Source organism: Chanos chanos, chromosome 10, assembly GCF_902362185.1.
Source record: "Chanos chanos chromosome 10, fChaCha1.1, whole genome shotgun sequence".
Lineage (NCBI taxonomy): Eukaryota > Metazoa > Chordata > Actinopteri > Gonorynchiformes > Chanidae > Chanos > Chanos chanos.
In genome coordinates, this window is record NC_044504.1 from 31,529,971 (window position 1) to 31,554,218 (window position 24,248).

The 24,248-nt window shown below is 38.7% G+C and overlaps 2 protein-coding genes across 2 annotated transcripts in view; both read left to right on the forward strand.

The window, feature by feature from the left end:
- Window positions 1–2,095: 2,095 nt before the first annotated feature.
- arl5a (ADP-ribosylation factor-like 5A) lies at window positions 2,096–12,117 on the forward strand. The gene is made up of 6 exons (XM_030786486.1): window positions 2,096–2,436; window positions 9,289–9,349; window positions 9,864–10,011; window positions 10,104–10,187; window positions 11,227–11,378; window positions 11,606–12,117. The coding sequence occupies exons 1-6, from the start codon at window positions 2,391–2,393 to the stop codon at window positions 11,652–11,654; spliced, it is 540 nt and encodes a 179-aa protein (XP_030642346.1). The 5' UTR covers window positions 2,096–2,390; the 3' UTR covers window positions 11,655–12,117.
- A 5,077-nt stretch (window positions 12,118–17,194) lies between these two features.
- Window positions 17,195–24,248, forward strand: part of neb (nebulin) — a 57,370-nt gene continuing 50,316 nt past the window's right edge. The window contains exons 1-8 of the mRNA XM_030785831.1: window positions 17,195–17,248; window positions 20,466–20,528; window positions 21,528–21,644; window positions 21,848–21,955; window positions 22,350–22,454; window positions 22,692–22,796; window positions 22,983–23,087; window positions 23,661–23,765. Of these exons, the coding sequence (XP_030641691.1) occupies window positions 17,195–17,248; window positions 20,466–20,528; window positions 21,528–21,644; window positions 21,848–21,955; window positions 22,350–22,454; window positions 22,692–22,796; window positions 22,983–23,087; window positions 23,661–23,765 (762 nt within the window). The remainder of the gene's footprint in view (window positions 17,249–20,465; window positions 20,529–21,527; window positions 21,645–21,847; window positions 21,956–22,349; window positions 22,455–22,691; window positions 22,797–22,982; window positions 23,088–23,660; window positions 23,766–24,248) is intronic.

The window sequence follows — 24,248 nt, forward strand, 5'->3', positions numbered from 1 at the left end:
GTTAAGAATAAAAGAATTAAAGAATAAAAAGACCTATTTACTATGCAAATGTATACAGTGCTGCATGCTCCTGCTTTACCTCTTGCTATATAGCGGCTTTGAAATAAAATTGTGTTATTATTTTTGTGAAAGATGACACTGAAGAGTGAAATGCAAGACTGCATGCGTAATATTGATTTTTATTTTAATTATTAAATTAAAGAATTGTGTTAGGAGAAATATATGTCTAAAATATACATATATCTAGATGCATTTAATAGGGTTTTCTTTTCTAAAATAAATTGTAACTTGAGAGATACACCCGTCTCCCATTTTCCTGTCAATGTGTTATGCTTTTTGTGACACCATATGCTGATACTGAGTGACATTTTTCAGAGGTGTGTGTGTGAAGTTTTTAGCTTTAATTTTAGCAAAGACTGTTCAGAGTAATAGCTTTTTTTTTTTTTTAAACATTGTGTTTATGGGCCTTATTGCTTATGCTTTATGTAGTTACTCTTTGAGGATACTGTAAAAAGGAACAGAAACAGAGAAGTTGTTGCCGCGCATTTTGAAGGCAACGTTTTTAGTATTCAGGGGTAGAGCAAAAATGTTTACTCAGCTTTCTCTAATGAGCAGAGCTCCAAACCTCTTGTCTGTTGTGTCATCCTCTTAGCACTGAAAATTCACGCTAATTTAATTGGATTGTCAATAAAAATGCACTTATTTTGTCCCAAGAGAGCTATGTTTCACATTTGAAGAAAGGTTTACAAAAAGCCCTTAAAACTGATAGGATTTCAGTGAGATTCTACAACAACTTCTTCCACAAGGTTGCAAAGGCTGCTTACAACACAACAACACACAAATGTCTTTATGGCGCTGCAGTATTATTTTACCATATATTATACAATACACATATTGCTAAAGTTCCATCTCAGACTCAGTGATGGCAGGTATTGCTATTACATATATTTCAAATACATAACCTTAGTGCTTATTCTCTTGTTTTGGTATAGACTTCTTGTTCTTGTTCTTGAGATTGCTGCCCTCTACCATTTCTGCTTTGGAGCAAGAGTATTATTTCACCAAGGTGGAGCATTAATTCGTCATTTATCACGAAAGACATTTATATGCTTGCTTCAGCGTCTTGACTAACTGTGTCATTAACATTTGACCCTTAAGATTTTTATAAAATTATGAGCCAGGTAATCAGCTTCTCGATCAGAGCTTGCTGAAATGGTGGTTTACTTTTAGGCCTCATGGCAGCAGCTGTCTAACTCGCTGGAATCAAGAGCATAAGCTCGCTATGCTGGTGTAATGTGCTTGTGACTTACTACCTGTTGTATTTAGAACACGGTACTCAAAAAAACGCTGATCTAAAAAGACCTTTGTGTCAATTGTTTTCAAAATTGTTTGGTCATTTTATAAAATACAAAATAAAGAACCAATCCAAAACTTTATTTGCATGTAACATCATATATTATAAATCGACTGTAAAATATATTAGTATGAAATGTATTAAACTCTGTTATTCCTCGTCATTATGAAAAAAGTGCATTTTCATTTTTTAAACGTTACTTTATCTGGGTGACATCAAATGAATGTGGACGCCTACAACTGATAATTATTACCATGGTAAATGTTACGTCTATTTTAGAGAGATACAAGCCGCAGACAGCAATGACAATATACAACGAATCAATGTTTATTAACACTGTGCAATTTTCTTTATGAAATGTTAAATAATTACAACAATGCTTCACGTGAAATGTATTTTTTGTTTTTTCAGAGTAGAAGTATTTCATTTCCATGTATATTTTAGTCTCAGCATTGTGTAGATCATTTTGGTATATTTACAACGGACGTGTTTTGTATTTTGTGTCTAAATATATTTTGATGTAATTTTCCCACGCTTGCTGCGACCACTGGTGTTTATTAACTAACCCATGTACTGAAAATGAGGCACATCGCCTCAGGCAGAATTGTGAGGTTTGCTTGGATTGCGCAGGTGCATGACTCGTCCGCCTCGGAAAACTGGGCTGCGGCAGACACACAGCTGGGTGACAGCAAATGAAGCTAGTTTAGCAAACGCTACGTTACTCGAATTCAGCTGCTGGACTTGAACGTCTTCTGCCGTCGGTACAGCCAAATTTAACTGAATATATTTGTTTGAATTATGGTACCCCTAAAATAACGATACGTTTTATTGACTTCGACAATTTATGCATGAAATATGGATATTACCTGTTTCCACGCCGCCTTGAAATTATTACGGGTACATAATTTGCCGTTAAATTGAGTCCGCCTGCGACTGATCCTGCCAAATATCGCTAGCTTGGCTAGCAAGTTAGCTAAGAAGCTAGCCGGTAGTTCTGAGCCTATTGCCTGTTGCCCCTGAAGGCCATTCGCCAGAAATGGGAATCATTTTCACTAAGCTTTGGAGGCTTTTTAACCATCAAGGTAAGCGAATCAATGTCTGGCGAACGTTGTGCAAGGTTTTAGAATGCGGCTTTTACGGTTACACTATGTTTTGTCAGGGCTAATTTGTTGTTATGCTACCAAATGTTAGCTAGACATATAGTTAAGAGGTAGACTGTCGCTTAGCTCACTTGCTATCCACAGCAGCATCTCACGTTAACTTGAATAAGGCTGTAGGTTAGCTAGCATACAGGTAAGCTAGGTACGATGCTACATTATTCGCCAGAAAGATAAGGGTTATAGTAGTATTATTGGCTAAAATGAAACACACAGCCTAAACCTGAACTACACTGACGTGATCTTGCTCAGCATATAGCGCAGCTGAATATGTACACCAATTTGAAAAGGATATACTTGAATTGTATAGTTCTAGTGTTGTCGGTAGAACTGTTAATACAGCCGGTTGGTTGGCTAGATTTGACGTTTACTAGTATAGCTCGAAATGTCATAGCTTGGCCCTGGTATATGTGAGGCTAATTGTGTGAGGGCTAGCTAGCTGCTTTCTACAGCTGCTGTGGACCCCGTGGAGAAAAAAAACTACATTATTTGGTTGTTTCTCTTTGCCCATGTTTTCGTTTAATTAGCTAATTACCTTTTGAGTGGAAATTAGAAAGAATCTGGAATTGTAGGCTGTGTCAGAATTGATAAGGCAACGCAGATTAGCAGTTGATGACAGTTATGTTAGTATGATAGTTATCGCGCCACTAATGAATTTGTATGGCCACTTTCCTCATTTGCTTCTTCATTTTGCTCTAAATGAGTGGTTAAGGGTCTGGCCGAATAATAACAAACTGTATCATATTGTAGATGGCCCATTGCAGGCAACATTTGGAACTCTCATTGAAAATGGCTTTTAACATAATAACTAGTCTATTACTTGTCTCCAAGGCATTGTCAAGAGAACACTGTAGTGTTGCAAACTTTATTTTCACTTTCTAATGACACCTTTGTCATTGGATCAAGCTGTATTCCTTGCAAAATAAACATATTACAGTTCATCTGCCATCTTTCCACAATGAAAAGGGTTGAAGTTCAGCAGTGACATTTAAGTAAATCTGAAGATTACTTCCTGGAAGTATCACAGATGTTTTTTGTTTCACTTATAGGGATGACAAATTTACATGTTTAGCACAGTTACAGTTGTCTGATACCTTGGACTCTTCACAGTGTGTTGCACTCTTCAGAGACATGTACTTTCATTGAGCTGTGAACTGTAGTCCATCTGGTTCTGCGAATGGGTTTCTGTATTTTCCACAGCATTGAATGACAGAGATAGACATTTCCATGCGATAGGTTCTCTCATGCATTATGAATTCAGTGGCTTTAGTGAGCAGCCGAGTGGAGCCAACCAAACACTGGCTCAACATTGCGCTGCTGACAGATAAGTTTTGGCATCAGCTCTGTTCTTGCCAAGAACTTATCCATTTCATTGGAAAATGTTTAAAGTAACTCTAGTTTTTAGAACAGACTTTAAGTTTCATGCTTTGCAACCAGATTGAAATGATGTGTAATAGAACATTTATCAGCAGCTCTCAGCTTACTTGATGGGTAAACGGATCTTTGTGAACTAGGGAATACCAGGTAATATGAGAACAGAAGAAAGGATCTCAGTGTTTAGATTTGTTTGTTTGTTTGTTTTTTTCCCCTTCAGAGACACGCAGTCCAGTTGTGATGGTCTGAGAATAGGCATGCTGTCTTATTGTTAGCTGGTTTCTTGTGTTTATGGGATGAAATTGTATGAAAATATAATTATTTTCAAGGGATCTCCATTTTTCCAGCCCCACGTCACAGAAAGCACTACCTTTATGTTTGCAACCACAATGTAGCCAAGCTTAACTCTGGGAAAAATTTTGGTGATGTTATAAGCCTGCATGTTTCTACTTGTACAGGGACAGAGCTTGGCTATGTACCACCGGGGTGGAGTGGAGGTTTTCTCAAACCCAATTGTCCCATTTCTTTTAGTCATTATATGCTTTGATGGATTATGATGCTACAGTACTTCGTTAGTCCAAATCACGAGGTCAAATATTTTTGCCTGTTGTTGTTTTAGACAACCTGTGGCGAAACTTGATGGTCAGAATACATTCATCATCTGTCTTAGTTGTTGTTTGCTTTTTTTAAGACCTGTTGTGTAAAATGGGAAAAAATATCCTGACACTCAAAACCCATCCCTACATGCTCTGCCATATTTGTGGTGCTCTGTTGTTAGCCCAGGAAAGCCTCTATTTGATTTGTTTCAGTTGAAGGCAGATTCTCTCAGAGAGTTCTGAATCTGGAAAACATCTAGTACGGGACACATTTTAGATGCCCTCATGTGTTAGAAATCCACCTACTGTTCTTGTTAATGGGGAAAAGATTTTGCTGTGAAGTCAAAAACTCTTTCATTGTCAGATGCATCATGTTGCCTAAATGCAAAGTGACTGTTCAGATGTACTGACATGTAGCTGCCCGGTACAACAGTGCAGTAAACTTTGGACTTGAGACAGAGCCTCAGCATGTGATAAAACTCAATAAAATAGGGATTTTAAGATGGGCAGTTGTCATTAGTTCCTGCAGAGTCAGTGGTGCTTTCTGACTGAGGTCTTTCACAGGCGCTTTTTTTTTTTTTTGGCTATCTGAACCGTACAACCGAACAACTGTTCTGAAATCGCCTCTTGTCTGTTATGCTGTATAGATAAGGACAGTCCCTCACACAGACTTTTACATAATGCTGTGGTTGCCCTTTTCTCCCTTCTGCATGCTTTATCTCCAGAGAGACATAAGCTATTTCTCTTTCTTTTTCACCTGTACTAATCTGTGCGCATAGTTCCATGAATGACCCGGGAGTGCAGTGTTATGAAAGGGGCTGGGCACCTCCATGAAGGATAAAGAGGGAGAGTAGGCCTATCATATCTGCTCTTAAAGATCAGATGAGCCTTGGCCTAGACTAAACAAATCCACAGATCCATAGTGAATCATGCTTAGGGCCCAGTTCTCAGTTCACCTACTTGTCAGAGCAGATACTGCAGAACTTATCCAGATATGTTTTCTTCCTCTTCTCCTTTCGAACTGGTGCTTTTTTACAATTTTTTTCCCGTTTTCTAGTGGCTTTTTTTTAAACTTTTTTTTTGGTTGGTTTGTTTGTTTGCTCATGTTTTATATCTTAACATTTTTCACAATCGCTAGTAGGCCTAGTGCTCAATCACCCCCTCAGTTTGTTTGCAACGTGGAAGGTCAGTTGTATCACTAACTTTTTGACCTCATGTGCACCACTGTGTAAAGCTCTTTGGCAGTATTACAAAGCGATTCCCCAGGATGGATCTTATATAGATTTTATTATGCTGTTCATGGACATTGTGGCAGAGGGGTCACATTTTAATCATGCTGAATATCCATAGTTTTTTTTTTTTTTTTTAGCCTGGTTGTTTGTTACAGATGTACTCAGTATTCATTTACAGAAACTGGATCAAGTTTGAAATGTGAATGTTTCAAGCTATCTGGTATGTCATCAGGGTTTGTTACCTTGGTATTACCTGTGATAGCGAGTCTGTTTGTCAGAAAAAGTGGGTTTGCAATGAATATTTGATGTGTGAAAAAGAAGAGATAGATCATGGATTCTCAGACTTTCTGACTGGCACACTCCAAGTGCATCTAGGTCAAAGCTGATGATCCTCCCACTCAGTAGGTCCCACAGGCACAGCAGTGTTTGTGAAAGCATGTTTATAGAGTAATTCATTCATTGCTGTAATTGCAACAAAGACAGTGCATTGACATTCTCATGAATCATATTGACCCTCAAGTAAAAACCAAAGCTACATCATAAACTTCATGCTACAGTGTGGCACATCCTCCCATCAGAAATTTGATAACAAAAGTTAGCCCTACCTGTGCAGATGGCTCGTCACTGATGGCAGGGATGTAGCTATAACACATTTATTAAATTCAGATCTAGGCCTATATCCAGAGCAAGAATATTGAATTTCATGCTTCAGAAATTAATGGGTTCAGGCTTACCCGAGCAGCGCTGTGTTTTGAATGCCTTTCTTACATATTTCATAGTGCTGTATTTGTACTTGAGTTTGAGGCTTGTTCAAAAATTTTTCTAGTAAGGCTAACAGTGTGAATGGCTCCTATTAGTTGCACGACAGGTTCCTTACAGGTTTCTCCTTATTCAAGGTTGGCAAATGTTTGGCATGTTTAAATGATTTGTTAAGTAACCACTTTTCAGTGGTCTTTCATTGTGTGCTAATGCCATTCATCAGCTCATAGTTTTAATTCAGGTGCTCTGGACCTGAGATAATGTCACATGACTCTGTTCCTGAAATGTTAAAAAACCTGTTAGCATACATTGTTTCTGAGACGCACAGGTGACTATGTCCAGTTTATATTGCACATTTTTCTCTGACAGGTTCCTTTTGTTTTCTGTTTTTGTGAAATGGACCGAGAGGCAGATAACTTGTCTGATGGTAGTCCAACTACCAGGGCACCAGTAGAGTAGAAGCAGGTTTTTTTAACTTATCGGAGTTCCATTGTGTTCTCAAACTGTACCTTCACCATTAGTATATCTGGATACTACTCTCAGAAATTGCCTCAGGTTACAGTTGTAACCATGTCCCTGAAATTCTTATCTGATGATTTTGCTGGGTTAACACCCATATCCGGAGCCAGAGTCAACTGTCTCATTCATTCTCATCTCCAGAGATTTATGGTGGAATGTCTGAGTGGAGATTTTGCTTCAAGGTGTGTTAGAAATGAAAGGGTTTGGGTGTGACTCAGCGTAGGAGCTGTATTTCTTATGAAATATATTTATACACTTTTCCATTGTTTGCTTTTGTTGAAGATTGGGGACTGTCACTTGTGAAGGATGTTTAAGGTCCCTTTTCTATTCCTTTTTTTTTTTTAGTTTAAAGTAGAGTTGTCTATTTGACTGCCTCTCATTCTGTGTATAGCACCATCTATGTCTGATTTGTGTCTTTCTGTCATTCTGCTTCAGTTTAGCCCAGTTCGTTTTCCTGACTTAACCCTGATCATGCCAGCCTACACAGAGCCTAACTCTCTGTTAAATACATGATTAAATAGTCTTTGAGTAAAGACATGTATATGTGCTCCTGAATCAGATTAGAGTAGCCTAATTAGACCAAGGCAGATCTCATTGGAACTTGAAATTGAAAAGGGTCCGTTCAGTAGGTAGCCTGTATGTTAACAGTCACAAACACAATGAAATAGAAGTGCTTCATTTAACATACCTACAGTAACCTCATATGTCACGTTTTAAATTTGAAGCGTGTCAGACTGTTTTATTGAGATTATATTGGAATGATCTTTTGATATGTAACAGCATAACTTAAAAAGATCACATCCTTGCACATATAGGTGCATATATAAATAGTAGTTTTGCGATACATAATCAGTGTGAATTCTTTCAGATTTGAAAATATTCTGTGTAAACATTGCTGCTGAAGGTGAAAGAAGCTACCAGAAAACACACATTTGAAATGGCCACTCATTTCCTATGCATGTTCCTGATAAATGATACCTGACTTTTTTGGTGAAATGTTTCTTGATGCAGATTTAATCAGTGTAGCTTTAGTGTGTTACATGAAGTTTTGATTTAAAAAGTGGTAATATTGTTTTCTAAATTGATGTGGAGTATTATACCTCAACATCTCCGAGTGGTCAAATCAGTGGGCATTTCTCTGGTGTTTGAAACAATAGCCTATTCAGTCTTGTTGCTATTATTCTGGAGAGAAAACTGACACAAAGTCATCAGTCTCTCACTGAGTATGAAATTCACTTTCTGTGCTCGTCTCTGTGTTTGCAGCCCCTGTTTTCCTGTTGCTGTGTTGTTTCCTGTGTCGAATTCTGAGTAAACGGGGCCAAGGGATTATACTGTGTATTGGTAGATTTGGTTTTCTCAGTGAGGCAGGTGGATTCATTTGTTTGCCTGCGTACCCAAAGTGGTTTAGTATGCACCTTCCACACAGCTGCTGTGTTTGGTTTGTATGAGTCTGTTAGTGAGCTCAGGAGGACTCAGACCACAAGTCCCAGGGTTAGCACAGTTTCTTGCACCATATGAAGTCTCAAAAACAGAGTGAGGCAACAAGCAGTCATTTATGTTAGACAGATTAAAATGTTTCTGTGAGCCGCACCAAGATGCCACTGAATCAAAGTTGTCCCACAGTAGAGCTCTATCTTTTAATATTTCTGTATTTTTATATATTTCAAACCTGTTACTGTCTTAGCTGGAGCCTGTTTGTGAACAGTAAACCAGGGAGAAAGGTGATAATAGTGTTCACATAGTGACTTGCTCATTGTGGTTTGAGTGACTGCTGTGCCTCTGTAATTTTGATGTTATTGCACAGTGCTTTCCTCCATCAGTTATGTAAATTTTTCACAGTATATTTGTAAGATGAGTTGTTTTTCATTGGTATTTCATTAATGAGAGGTGAATCGTTTATTCAAACAGCCCGCATCATAAGGCTATGTGAAAATGATTGAGCAGTGGGTTTGTAAAGTCAGCTACATGTAGGCTATGCAGTATGTGCAAGGTTACATTTTATACTTTTCATGTCTCTGTGTTTGACTCTTTCTGTTATCCACTTCAACTTGCTTTTTAAGAAAGCATACACCTCAGTAATTTAGTACTGTTTCAAGATATCCACTCGTCAATGCATGTGAAAAGAAAAGTAAGGGAACTGTCTAGTTAGAATGTAAATAAGAGCAAGTAAAAAAAAAAAAAAGGTAAGTAATTAGCTCGTTGTTTGATGGAGGCGCATACAGTAGCCTATGCTGTCAGTCATTGCAATGTACAGTTTCCCTTTTCCTCAACGCAGCTTTTCACTTTGTGTCTTTCAGAGCACAAAGTCATCATTGTTGGGCTGGACAACGCTGGGAAGACTACCATCCTTTATCAGTTGTAAGTACTGTGTTAATCTGGCACAGGGGATCATGAGTCCGTGTCTGATGCAGGATTGCTAGGTTCTAGCGCAGGTATCGTTTGTGACTTATTTGGATTCAAATAAATAGCCTGTCAATAGAGCAGAGGAAGACCCATCAGTGCAAGAAGAAAAAAAATCACAAGTTCTTTTATAAAATGATTTAATGCAGCTTAAGATAGCCTCATAAAAAATATAAATCTGGACAGATTCATATCATACTTATCTACTGTGGTTCTGTCATACTATTTAACCTGTCAAATCAGTTCACTTTTGATGTAGGCAATTCATGCATTCTGTCAATGAATCCAAATTCATACCTTCAATCCAAGTAGCGTATAATGGAAACCTTTTTTATGTTTGTGTCAATACAGCTCTAAGCCATGGGTATGAATCTGCCATGTTTATGAATCTGATGACTGTCAGTATTGGTAATATTTCAGTCTGTCAGAGTTATTAAGCTGTCATTGATTATGTTTATGTCGTTTCTCTCAGCTCCATGAATGAGGTGGTACACACCTCACCAACAATAGGAAGCAATGTGGAGGAGATTGTGGTAAACAATACTCATTTCCTTATGTGGGACATTGGAGGTCAAGAATCTCTGCGTTCTTCTTGGAACACCTATTATACTAACACAGAGGTGCGTTTCCTTACAGAGCCTTTGTTTTGTTTTGTTTTCCACTTACGATATGTCCTTGAGTTCCATCTAATTCTGCTATCCTTCCTCTGCAGTTTGTGATAGTGGTGGTGGACAGCACAGACAGAGAGAGGATCTCTGTAACAAGAGAGGAGCTCTACAGAATGCTAGCGCATGAAGTGAGTGGCTCACGTATGCCACGGATGTCGTGTGTCTCACAGGGCTGCACAATTTACAGTATTTTTATCTTCACAGCGATATGAATTTCCACGAAAAACACATTGCAGAGTGTTGTGATATCATAACGGCCGAAATTCAGAAAGCTTGAAAGAGCAGAGGAATTGCCTTACACTGGTATTACCTACATACAAGTCTATGGTCTGTAGACCATAGGCATGTCGACATAGGGCCAGGCAGAGAGCTACAAAGAGAAATAAAAAGCACATTCAACCATGCTGCAACATACTACTGAAATGAGTAGTCCTGAAGAAACAGCCAAGACTGAGAATGTATGTGGTGTAGCAACAGACGATATTGTATCAAAAAGGGGAAGTACATCTGTTTTGGGGCCATATTTCAGTTATAGAAGAGATAACTATTCACAAACCCCAGTTTTTTTTTGCAAAATGTATCTATTTGTGGTGGCTACTAAAACAGGGAAGGTATCAAACCTGTATTATCACTTAAAATACAACCAATCACAGTCTATTGATTTTCAGACTCTATACTTGCAGCACGTGCAGTCAGAGACACACGGACATTGTACAGTTTTGGCTTTGTTTAAATCATTCTGGATCGCCATTGCAAGATCCATCAAGTTTGTTGCATGTCGCATATTTTTCTCCATATTGTTCAGCCCTAGTGCCTTGCTCTGCTTTGCCTTTTTATACTAGAAGTGTGATCATGAGTTAACCACAGTCTATTTGGTTGACGTTAGCTGTCTAATCATGCTGATCATCTAATCGGAGAGCCTCTTTCCCATTGGCTGTTGTTCCCATAGTCTCAGACAGTGGTCATTACAGTGGTTATTACATTGTGTATTACACTGTACTGTGATGTAGCATTGCCACGTGATTTAAGTAATCATTCGGCTTAGACTTCTGCCAAGTTCCCCTGTTTTCTTTGAAATGCCAACGTGTGTTTTTTCAGCATTTCATTAACAACATATTTGGATTCTCTTATAAACGTGTCTAATATATGGCCTCTTCTGTTTCCCAGGACCTGAAAAAGGCAGGTTTGCTGATCTTTGCAAACAAGCAGGATGTGAAGGGTTGCATGACCGTGGCTGAAATCTCTCAGAGTCTGCAGCTGACCTCAGTCAAAGACCACCAGTGGCACATCCAAGCCTGCTGTGCGCTCACAGGCGAGGGGTAAGTGAGCTGAGAAATAACATCCTTCATCGGGACTAGTATTTTTGATCTTGACAAATGCTGTGTCCAGAGTTCTGCAAGTTTATTTAGACAGATAAATAACATAATTGGTTATTATGCAGTTTTTTCTAAAAGGCATGGAATTAGTAATTCTTTGCTCACTTGGCAGACATCCTCAAAAAAACTAACTGCACTTAAAGAATGTTACACCTCTGTCCTTTCCTCAGACTTTGTCAGGGTCTGGAGTGGATGATGTCACGACTCCGAGTCAGATGACCCTTGACCTCAACAGGCAGTGCACTCTCTCTTTGACCTGCAGGCGTGGGGGAGGTGGGGGCGTGGCTGTTGCTCACTGTGAAGGTGACCTAGCAACGTCACCAGGACTTGTATGATTTTATTTATTACAGATCTATGCTCTAACTGAGAACTGCGAACGAACCGCTCTTAAGCAAACAACACAAGTGTTTCAGGATTTACAAAACAGCATCACCATAAAAGCCCGTTGTCTTTTCCTGCACGGGTCTGTAAAAAAGACAAAGTGTAACATCACATAAAAGAGGAGATGCTTGAAAAAGAGCTTGGATTGAAAGGACCTCTCTTTAGCGGAGTGCGAGTGGCCTTGCAGTCTCACTTGACTGCCTGAGATGGTGTTGCCCTGTGTGTACAGTCCAGTATTTACATTAACCTCGTGCCTGTGTCGAAACCCTTCAGTTTTCAGGACTGAAGAGATAAGTCAACGTTCAAGAGAAGACTCTTCACTCATGTAAAACACAAAGAAATAAAGTGTTTTTATCTGTCATGACTGGACTCTTTTATTTATTTATTTATTTTTAATTGTTCTTGCTGTATGAAATCTCAAGTCATTGTCATTTGTCATAAATTTCACAGTGCTGTAGAAAACTCTGAGATAGCTGGCTGATTGTGTGTGTGATAATGGTCTAATCCCTTTTCTGACCTCTAGGAGGCAGTACCCTCTGTTTGGCTTGAGATTTTCTACTGTGATCAGAAGTGATCAGTGGCTTTATGCAAGGAAAGTGGAGGCACAAATAACTGAACTCTTGAAAAGATCAGTGTCAGGAAATCACTGGAAGTAAGTGGTGTAGTATCTATATTTAAGATAACTCAGACAGTGTAACCCTTTTAGTTTTAGTTGTACAAGCGCATTTTGGGTTTGAAAACGGTCCTGAAAGAAATGTTGAGAAGAACAGTTCCCATGTTAGATGTGTGTATGCTAGAATACTCATAGGGTATATATTTCTATATATCACTAGTGCTTTATGACTATCTGAATTTACTAATGACAGAATTATCTGATGCAGGATGAACGATAGTGAATGAGCCATGAAGAGGTTTAGTGACGGTATTTGTGAGGTACTTGTGAGGCAAACTTACCACTAAACAGCTGGAGGAGGAAAGGTAAAGAATTTAGACAAATTGTTGTGGAGATTTGTTCTTGGTCAATACACAACCCTATTGTGCGCCTCACGCTGTTTATCAGCCTGTCTTTCAACCACTGAATATCTGTTGCCTGGCAATGGTTCTCTGAAGTTTACTGAGACATGAAAAATGATCTTTCTTCTTTGAGAAGAGGGATAACATTGGTGACAAGATCTCTATGAATCATGTGAAGAAGGTAAGTCACGCTGTGTAGGATTTTATATCATAAAGGCCTCATTTTCATTGTCAGAAAAAAATGATCAGTGCAGGTTTTTTGAATTGCCATGTGTAAATTTATGCTAATGTACACATTATCTTCTATGATTGCTGTAGTTAGGAATTGATCAGTTCTTCCATTTGATCCACTGCTAAAAATTGAGAATTCCTCTCACTTTGTCTGAACACAGAGCACATATTGTACATACCCCACATGTACATGATTTGCTTTTTAAATACTTAATAAAAAGTACTATTTCAAATTTAACTAAATAATTAATTAAACTAATTAAATAATTAATTGTTTCAATTCTGAAATCATTATGTCGGCATTCGTTACAAGTTCCAATGTTACCTAATGGATTTCACTCCCTAAAATGCAGTTGTCTCACATTTACGTACAGCAGACATACACTGATAGGCATTACTGAAGCTAAAGCAGAATTCACATCCACATCTCACAGTGTGCATTGAAAATGTTTGTCTTGACAACATAAATAGCTAAAAATGCCTAGCACTAATACATAAATACATGGAAGGATTCCATACCATATTTAGGAGGCTAAGCATTTTGCACAAAGCACTTGGTTATTTTACATCTCCTTTAAATTTCTCTCTGAACAAAAGAGAAGCCATAGTGATGAGCTTTTAAACATTTGGAGCTATTAAGATAATATTAACAGAAAGTAAAATGACTGTAAGCCAAAACAGCAATTGACAGAGCACTTACAAAGTGGATGCTACATAGAATTCTGTGTTTTTGGTCATGCTGAGAGGCTGGCTTGAATAGGTTGTTGATGTTTTGCCCGTCGACTTACAAAATCCCTGACAAAGACAGTAAAATAAAGCGCAGTTTAGTATGTTGAAGCTGCTTTTTGCTGGATTAGCCTGTCATTTTAGGTTGTTGATAAACAGCTCCTGTTTCTCTGATTCCTGGTTTGATCCTGTGGTTCCCCAATTTAGCCCTCTTACCTCAGTCTGGTCTTATAGCAGCCAATTGTTTTCCAGTGATGGGGAACAAGATGTTTTGATGAGACAGGGTGCCATCAGAGATGTATGATGTGTGTCTACAGCTGTCAGGCTTCTTCCTCATCAGCTGCACATTTTTTCCAGTGACTAAGCGTGAAAGGATTTTATTTTCCTAATGTTGGATGCCCCATCTTCAATCTTGTTCTATTGGTGATCCTCGGCACTGTCATCACTTAGGATATAGCAGCCCAAATGAATGTTTTCCATGAAACAGACATGTTTGCTTCTGTCAAAGCCCAGTCCTAAGTATGCTGCATTACCACTTTTCATTTGAGCAACTGGTAAAAATGTATGTATAGACATAATGTAATCAGTTAGATATCTTTCATGTTGATAAATTGTGAAAAGACTCCTTACAGTGGGCAAAATAATAAAATAAAGGCTCAGGCGTGATGTTTTGCTACTGGAATTGAGAGGTTCCTCCTTAATTAATAGTGACATTAATTTGTAAGTTTACATCGGCCAGATAGTATTGATCTGGTCTATCTCCAGTTAGAATGCTGATGCTACTTCTTTCTGGGTGCAACTGAGAACCAGAGGGAGGAGGGAAGGGCGGGGGGGGGGGGGGCTCCGGGACGATGCGAAAGCGAGACTCGCAGCTGTGCCTGTCATTCATCCCTCAGTAGTGCCACTCTGCCAAGGCGGAGGACACGAAAAACTGCAAACCGGAGAGGAAAGGGCCGGGAGGTGTCATGAAGAAACACGGCAATGCTTGACTTTTCATAATGTGTCATCTGAGGTACAGGGAAGTAACAGAGCGTAATCATGCACCAGCTGAAAACGAGAGGGTAGAACATGCGATGTGTAAGATGACTTTTATGACTGGCTGTATCATTCTCCTACCCACCACTGCCCTCTAAACTTTAAAAATAGTGTCTGCTGTATTTTTGATTCACCCTGAATAGTTATAATACTGTACTCATCAGTCTGAGACTGACTGGGGGGTTAGAGATACCACAGTTTTCTGTTCATGAGCAGAAATATATTTTGGCTAATTTTGTTTTTTGCAGTACTTTGAAATTGAGCCATGATTTAGTCATCCTAACAAAGTGTCAGAGGGTAAAATAAGGCTAATATCAGAAAACAATATTTATTTATCCCTCCTTCATCCAGTGTAGAATCTGGAATATATATCACTTATATGGAAATTTCAGCTTGAATGTTTTGCCATCATAATTTTAATTCAGTATATTTATTTACATGGAATGTTTGGGATGTTATGCAGCATTGCATTATCCAGAAGTTTTCTTTGATTTATATGCTGTGCAAACCACCAATGTTTTCTTTAAGATCAAGATCTGAGGGGAGAAAAAGGAATACAGAGTAAACTGGTAGTCAATGTATAAATTCCATGTGCATTATGTCAGATTTTGAGTTTCTGTCAGCTAGCTTACTAAACCTTACACATAACCACCCCCCAACCATTTTATGCTATAATATAATTGATTCTATCTGTACTCAGCCATTATTTGGCTGTGTTTAGTTGTTTATGTATGGTGAACAGGACAACAGCTTACTTCCCCTACTGCCACCTGGGTCTGACCTGATTTTAAGCCCCATGGCAGCCATTTATGCTTAGCTATTAACTGGTGACCTCAGGTTTTCACTGCTTTGATGATACGGATCCATGCTTCAGACACCTTATTCCTCATTCTAATGGCATGTCTATAACCATTCTCTCTTCTCAAGCAACATCTTTGACTCCCCTTTTTTCACTTGCTCCTGAATAAGATTTAATTTCCCTTTATTTTTCCCTTCCTCATAGTTTTATTACTGTGGCTTTTCTGAACAGGTGTTCTTTTCTAAGGGGGATCGCTAAGGTATATTTAGCTTTTGAAACCTGAGAAAACTGGCTCCTGATTGGCTGGGGGGAGCACATGATAACTGGAGTTCTGCCTCAGCTGTGTGCTGTCACCCAGCGTTTCTCTGGAGGGAAGAGTTGGGGAGGCTCTGGCAGCTTGGGAAACGTTATAACTTAAGTCACTGGTAAGAAACAAAAACAATCAAACTGTAAAACAAAAGCCATTTTCCTTCTCCAGCACTCTTTGCATGGCCTTTGCTTTAGGACTGCCTTTTTTTTTCCCTTTGCCAACGGATGAACTGAAGTGATGCTGTGGGCTGTTGGATAATACTCAGCCTGCAAACGAACTTGCCTCCGTTGGCTGGAACTTACATAGTCACCACTGACCTACCGCAAGAACTTCCTCTTGGGATCTATACACCATGGGAAGAAACCCAAAGCACCTCAACTTGAAGGAGTTTTCTCATTCTCCCATACTTTTTTAATTTTTTCTTTTGGAGGGAATCAATGGAAAAGCATCATTTTTTAAAAAAAATTATGTTCTTGAAGTTGTAGTCTAAAAAAGGGTAGTTAGTGGGCAGCCCTATATTTAACCTGCAGCCTCAGAAGGCATTGCAGCTCTGCTAGCTAAACAAAGCCAGCCAATCAGGCTGTGGCATTAGCTTACACGACAAATAGCTGGAGAGCCTTGGAACAGCTGTCGCAAACCTTCATCCAGGAGGTGCAGCGCATTGGGGGGTCTTGGATGCCAAGCCCTGTCCCCAACAGCGGCCTGCAGAAACCTTTAATTCATACAATTAAGATTCTTACTGTTTTCCTAGAATAGATTTAAGTACAATGAGTGTTATATTGTGACACCATTCTGTCTTTGTGTAGGCTCGCAGGAATACGCTAAGTGGAATATCACTTTGGGACCCTAGTGGATAGAAAGTGAACGGCTTCCTTATTATAAGGTTGCTGGAAATACCACTGGAATCTTCCCTGGAGACGGTATGTTTTGTTCGGCCCTTATGGAATATGTGTTTGTTTTCGTTTCTAGCTTAATGGTTGAAACATTTTAGAATTAATAGATAGTTCAAGACTTATTTAACATTTCTCAGATCAGTGTACCCTTCATTGGCTATGAGGGATGAAATTATTTTATGAGAGCCATGGTTTGCACACAGTACTTCATACACTACTTTGAAAATGATGTTTACTCATAACATTATATATGACAGCATAACATCCTTACTGTAATATTCAGTAATCCATGAAGGGGTCTCTGAATGTGTTACTATGAACCTGTCTTACTGTCATCGCTGTGCTCGTGCAGACCCACTAAAACTGTTCCATGATGGAGACAGAGGAATTTGAAGAGGAGTTTGAGGAAGAAATTGTGGAAGAGGTAAGCTGCAAATGCTCTTGTGATGCAAATTTATCACTTCACCACAGTAGAGATACATTACTCTGCACTGACAACCAACAGGTCAGAACACATAACCATCTTGGCCCCCCATTGTTTTCCATTTTTGAGTCTTGCTCTTACTACCCAAAGTATCTCCTGGGACATCTTCAATGCCCTATGCACACTGGCAAATTCTATGAATAGTGGCAAAACCCTATGACTCTGAACATCACCAGAGTCAGCAGTTTACTGTGAACTGCCCAAGCATCTATGAGTGGGACTGGATCCCATTTCAGTTGACCTCCAGCATCAGTGCGGGAGAGTGCTAGAACCCCAGTTTGTAATAAATTACTTCTATAATTTTTTTCGTACCCTCAAACCCTACAATATGTTTTTCATCACATCTCATTTGCCAACACCCATACCTTTCCATACACCCTCGCAAAGCACACATACTTTTTATCTATCAACCATACCATGCTCAGATATCTTGTACTAGTCCATCACACAGATTTGACAAGGTTATGTAATGAAGACAGAAGCAGTAGTGACATGTCATAATTTTATTTATGTGAGAGATTTTTTGCCATTCCTGTTTAACTGATTCATGTTTAACTGATGAAATATTACAACAAAACAAAATACCTGAATGGAAGTAACCATTGTTAGATATGATATTCTCACGCTCAGTGTGGAACCTTTATACTAACAGTGGGATTACATTCTGTTCATTCAGTGTTTAGCCTGGCAGCAAGGAAACCCTGCAAGCTTCTGTTGGGGATGTCAGTTACTTGAGATGTAGAAATGCTGTGTGGGAATCTGGGTCACAAAGCTGGCAAAGACAGTAATTACATTCCCATTTAAAAACATCATTAGACTCAATGTCTTTAGAGACATCCCTCCATTTTGAAATCTTAACCCTGTTTTGTCATAACAGCTGTTTAACTGTCAAAGGATCGTACAGTGCTATTTTTGTGTGGTTTCTCAGGACTCCACCGAATCAAAAAAAAAATTATTTTGATGGACTCCTCCTGAAGCTTGCAGGATTTTTTTGCTTTGCGTTACTGGTGCAGCTGATTTCTTTGTGGTCCCAAAGAATCTTTCCAATATGTTTGAGTGTTCAATGGAAGAGTGAAAGCAGAAGGCTTATACTTTAGTCTTTTATTTCCTTGTGAAATAGGAGTAAAGTTGGCCTTGTACAGTCTTTATCCATTTCTGTTAAAGATATCTTATAGGGGATTACAAATCTTTTACTTAGAAAAGAAATATTTCTATCTTTTTTTTTTTTTTGCTAAGAGCCCAGTGGACAAAAACTATATTTGAAATTCAGCTCCCTCTTTTAAGTGATCATTTTGGATTCCCCTTTAACATATCAAACAGGAAAGGGAGATTCACCATCTTGTTGCATTAAAAAAGATGGGAATCTTAACAAGGGAAGTATATATTCTTTTAATTAGTACACTCTGGTTTCACTACTACTTTCATCTACACTTTAGAACTTTATTTCAAAGGGATCGTTTTTGTAAGGAGCAGTACAATGGCTTCTGTCATTTGATATATGGGATTTGGAGTGCCACTTTGTTATTTACTGACATTTTAAACAATTTAAACATTTTTTGAATATGTCTAGACTGATTAAATTAATCTAAGACAGTTTCTTTTCCTGGAGTTTACATTGTGTTATGACATTAATGTTTAGTTATTGTCAGCAATTTAGATCTTAGAAAACTTTTTTCATGGTAAGGAACCCAGTACCTAGCTTAGTACATGGTTTTTCCTGAGGAGATACAAATATAGAAGTGGACATCTACGGTAGACGTTCATGGAGGCAAATGAGATGAGTCGTGCTGTAAATCACACTCCTCTTGCCCTCTAACCATTAACGTCACGCTGGGAGAATGTACTGCAGGGAGGGGGAGCACAGAAGCATGGAAAAGCCACCTGCAAGGAGTGAGGAGGCCTGTTTAATGTACAGTAGTTTTTCTGGTTTCCCCAACATGTCATCTATAACTCTTACTCATAGATCTATAGAAGGTCTACCAGTCCTCTAGCTGCTGAGCCAGACAGAGGAGGGGGTGTTGAAGGGTTATCAGAGCATCTGTGTGTATTTCCACAATCCCATATATCCTGATGAAGAAGCAAGCTGCAACTGTAAATTTCAGTTCCTGAGGTGTCATTTTTCCAGCTCTGGCAGCCAAAAGATATGTGTCCTTGCAGCGTAACCATGTAATTCTAAATGCAGCTGAGTTACAGTATTCATTTCTGGAGCTTTCTAGAATTGAGTAAATGATATGTTCATTGAACAAGTGCCCGCTTCATGAGTTTAAAAAAAGTTGTTGAGAAAGTAGATGATGCTTGGGATTAAAAAACTACCCTTTGATCAGTTAGGTCAGTTATAGTTTGCGGTCTGAGTATCAAACAGACTTAGTAGTTCAGAGATTTTACAAGGTTATATCCTGATTATGAACTCATAGGAAGTGTTTTGGTGATTGCTTTGGCATCTCCTCCCTGACCCTGTGTTTCTATTTACCACTATGACAATATGTTTAGCCACAAATAATAATAGATGAGAAGTCATATGGGTGCTTAGTTGTTCTTAGTACTGGCGGGTCAGAAGGCTGTGTCACTCAAAATTCAAAGCAGAAAGTCTATTATAGGATGCCCCTCCCCCTCTGAGCACAATAATGACCTCATACATTCCGTCTGTAATTCCAGTGTTGCTTTCCTTTCTTCAGAACTGCCTTTAGTTCCTGATTTTGTCATATTGATTGTAGCATTATTATTTGTCTTAGTTTTTGTGCTTGTAATTTCTTTTTTCACATTCAGTGGGTTACAACTGTAGTTTAATTGTTTAATTTGCAGCTTTTGCTGAAGTTTGAGCAAGGTTTAAAAAGTTAAACCTGTCAACAATTTTAATATTAATTTAGAAAAGGTTAGCAAGACATTAACTGGTCTTAAACATTTCTTGTTAAAATCAGAGATTCAGTTTTGTCATTCAGTCTGTGGAGGCCTGAAAACATATTCATAGCCCGTAATGTCAGAAGTGTGATTGCAGCCCATCTGTTTTTCTGAAGTTTTTTGTCTGCTGTTATGAAGAGAGTCTTTGATTACCAGGGATTCAAGGTTATCAGAGCTGGAAAAACCCTCCATACATTATTTTATCCCATGTGTCTCTGATCCTCATTTTGAAAGCCCAGAGTTTGTCCTATATTTATAGTATGAGTATGAGGAGAGCACGACGACCACCACAACCACCACACATCAGACTGAGGTCACAGAGGTATAGTAAATGACCTCCTCTCAGGGGACACTGGTTAAAAAAACATGCCGTTCTATGATGTCCTGAATGAGCCTGCATGCTATTTGGGGTTATTTCACTCTGTTCCGTCTCAAATCAAGAGCATGCGTTTAAAAAAAAAAAAAAGGTCCACTGTGAAAAAGCGATGTGAGTGAGAAATGTGGATTATTAAACAAAACCCCTTGTTTAACAATTCACAACATTTAAAATACAGGTATTTGTTCAGGTAATTCTATGTACCTTATATAATACTTTCACTTGGTCAGTCAGCAACATTGCAGATGAAATAGCCCTTAAAGCAAGAATAATGTAAGTTTGAGATATAAACAGTGTGCACCATTGTCATTAAAATTTCCTGAATATGAGAATGTAATGTCTGCATGAGTATATGTCTGCGGAAGTGCATGTGACTAAGTACTGTATTTGGTTGACGCTTTATGTGTTTTGTTTTCCCTTGTCTTGCTCGATAGGCAATGCTCCTTTCACCCAGTCCAGATCTACTAAGAGCTAAAAAGGCTCTTTCTGTTTTATAATTGTCCCACATTGTATAGCTAGCAGCCTAACTTTGTTTTATTGCATGTGACTTCAGTGACAAAAGCAACTCTCAATTTATCAGTTATCAATAAGTTAAGCAAAACCAGGTACGCTTGGATTTGTGGTATAGTTTGTACTAATCATTTCAGGTAAGAGACCAAAGTATGACAAAGGCATGCCTCATACAGTGATAGCAGAGGTGCCAAATCTATAGCTCCATATTACTTTTTTTCTGCATCATGAATGTCTCACTATTGGAGACATTTTACAATTAAAGATTGAACTTGTTCCACACTGTGTGTTTCAACAAATGTGCTACTAGTTGTTTCATGTGACATAAATATGCTATTAGTTGTTTCACTGGACATAAATGCACTTTTATGACGTAACCTGATGCTTTTATCGAGGGTAATACACTCCACTTATATTGTGTACTTTACTTATCAGGTGGGGCCTGGGGGTCTTCCCACCCGCAAGGTCAGGAAGAAGGTGAAGGTGGACACCTCCAAGTTCATGACCCCTTACCTTGCGCACAGTCAGAAGATGCTTGATCAGTACAGCCATGTAAGATACCTACTGTCACTTAAAGCGTTGTGTTCACATTTTTAAGTATAAGGCAGCTCACATAATTACACCTTTAAGAATTAATCATTTGTTCTCCCAGATTTATTCTCTTGTTGACTGTCTTTAACTGTTGTAGAGGCTGAGGGTATGCAAGTATAAATGCAGGTAAATATCCAGGTTAAACTATTCATGTTTGCTTTCAGAACAAGTACAAGGAGGCCTACGAGAAGTCAAAGGGGCAGCCGTATCACATTACGACTGATACACCTGAGATCCTCCGCATCAAAAAGGCCCAGGAACAGCTTAGTGAGGTAAAGAATCCTGTGCACCCAAAGCATTGATCAGCATCTATGCTGGATATGTATGTGCCTTTGCTGAAATGTAACATCAAACGAAAATCAAAATGCAATGGTTCACTGTTGCATTTTTTCACAATGACACCTCACTACCCTATTTTTAAATGCATAATCCATAACCATTACTGTTTTATGAGATTCCTTCACCACGGCCTTGGAGCAAAAGACATCGATGGTGCTTTGTTTCATATTACCATCGATATTTCTAGAAAAACTTGGGTCAATACTACCTGTCATGCCCATGTTATTACCAGTGTTAAATGTATCATGTTTCTTGATTGACCTATATGACAAGACTCCTCCCTTAGGCCATATGAAGTCACACTTCCTATTATGATTTTCATTGCAGGTGAAATACCGCATGGAGGGCATGAAGGCCAAGACCACCAGTCTCTATGATGGTGAAGCACGTGACATTGCCCACTCAAAACATGTCTCTGAGCTTGTCAGCAAGGTAAACTCTCAACTCATTGTAATGGTGAAACTCTGAGCTATTTTTTAATTCACATAATTGACATGATTTATCTTCTAAACGGTAACGTGTGTTGTGAAAAGCGAGAAATTCAGATGCACTACATGGAATTTATTTTCACATGTATTTTTATATATTTCCATCTTTTATTTTCATATGTAAAATTTGATCAATTGGTGCCATCCTCCAGCCACTGAGATTAGACATGATGTTTTCTAGGTTTTGTACAGACAAAAATGGGATGAGACCAAGGACAGATACCTACTGCCGCCCGATGCGCCTGAGCTGGTGCTTGCTGTCAAGAATGCTGCTAACTACAGCAAGGTAGGAGCTTAACTGGCAGTGGTCCTGTCAAATATTATCTCAATAATCAAAATATGTGCTTCTAATTCAAAAGTCAAATGACGTGCTTAGACAATGGGCTTTACATATCACTAATTAGTGAATCAATAAAGCAGTTAATTCAGAGCGGTTGTCATAATATTGTTTCTTATTTTTGATATCTTTTAGAAACTGTACACAGAGGCATGGGACGAGGACAAGACGATGTATTACCCATACAACGACAGCCCAGAGCTACGCAGGGTGGCTAAAGCTCAGGAAGTCCTCAGCGATGTAAGTCAAATTTTACACCAGCTACACTACCTGGTCATACTACTCCAGTTACAGTAAACATTAGTTCTCAGTTGTTGTGAAAACAGCTGTAACTTGGATTGTTTTAATTAGTGTCTACAAGTTGTTTCACTTTCAATTGGGCAGCGTATTTTAAATAGTATTTAAAAGTTATTGTTTGGATAAAGCTGGATAGAAATATACTGATATCTGTATAGTTAGATTTGAGTTATATTATGGGTTGGATATGTTGGATATGTTTAATGGCTTAATGCATTAATTCTAATAACTGAAAATGTCTTTGTAAATGAAAGCAATGAATCAGTATAGAGCATATTCAGCTGTTGTGTACATCAGCCTTTTTGCACTTGTTCTCTCAAGAGTTTGAAATATGGATACATTTAAAGCCAAAACTAAAAAAAGGAATTTTACTGAGTAATTCAAATCCCTCTGTGTCATTTGACTTTCACTGTGAGACTTATAGAACAGGTGAGATATCCTTAACCACAGCTCAGCAAGAAAATCTGCATATGCCTTAGCTCTGTCCATATGCACTTTAACATTTTCTCTGCGCAGATAAATTACAAGAAAGGCCACGATGAGCGTAAGGCAAAGTACACACCACTTGCTGTGCCTCCTGAGGTGGAAATGGCTAAGAAAAACTTTGAGAACCGTAGCAATGTAAGTGCACCTTCATATGTCGGTTTGTCAGTTAGGTATCGTAAAATACTTCAGTCTTTTATCTGGATCTAGAGGTTATATCACATGAATACACACTATTTGGTGAAGGTTTGTCAGCCAGCTGTACCAAAATACTAGTTGACTTTGCATTTAGTGGGTTCTCTGTACAGTGTCTACAGAATAAGGAAACCGAATGACACATTCAAAAAAGACAGAAAAAGACAGGCCCATAGCATTAACACCACATGGCAATTAGAAAGGGGGTGGGGGGTGGGTGAAATCAGCCTCCTAACTAGAGCTGTCATTTAGACATGTTTGGACATCCCATTCAGCTGATGGGTCAGCAGTCCCTCAGATGAACACAGGGATAACCACCACCTGCTACCAGATATTACTGGCAGGCAGCAGACTTACCCAGCTCTGTGCCACGCACCACAAAGACAACAGAATGCATTAGTCTCCAGTGGACCAGTTTAAGATTCT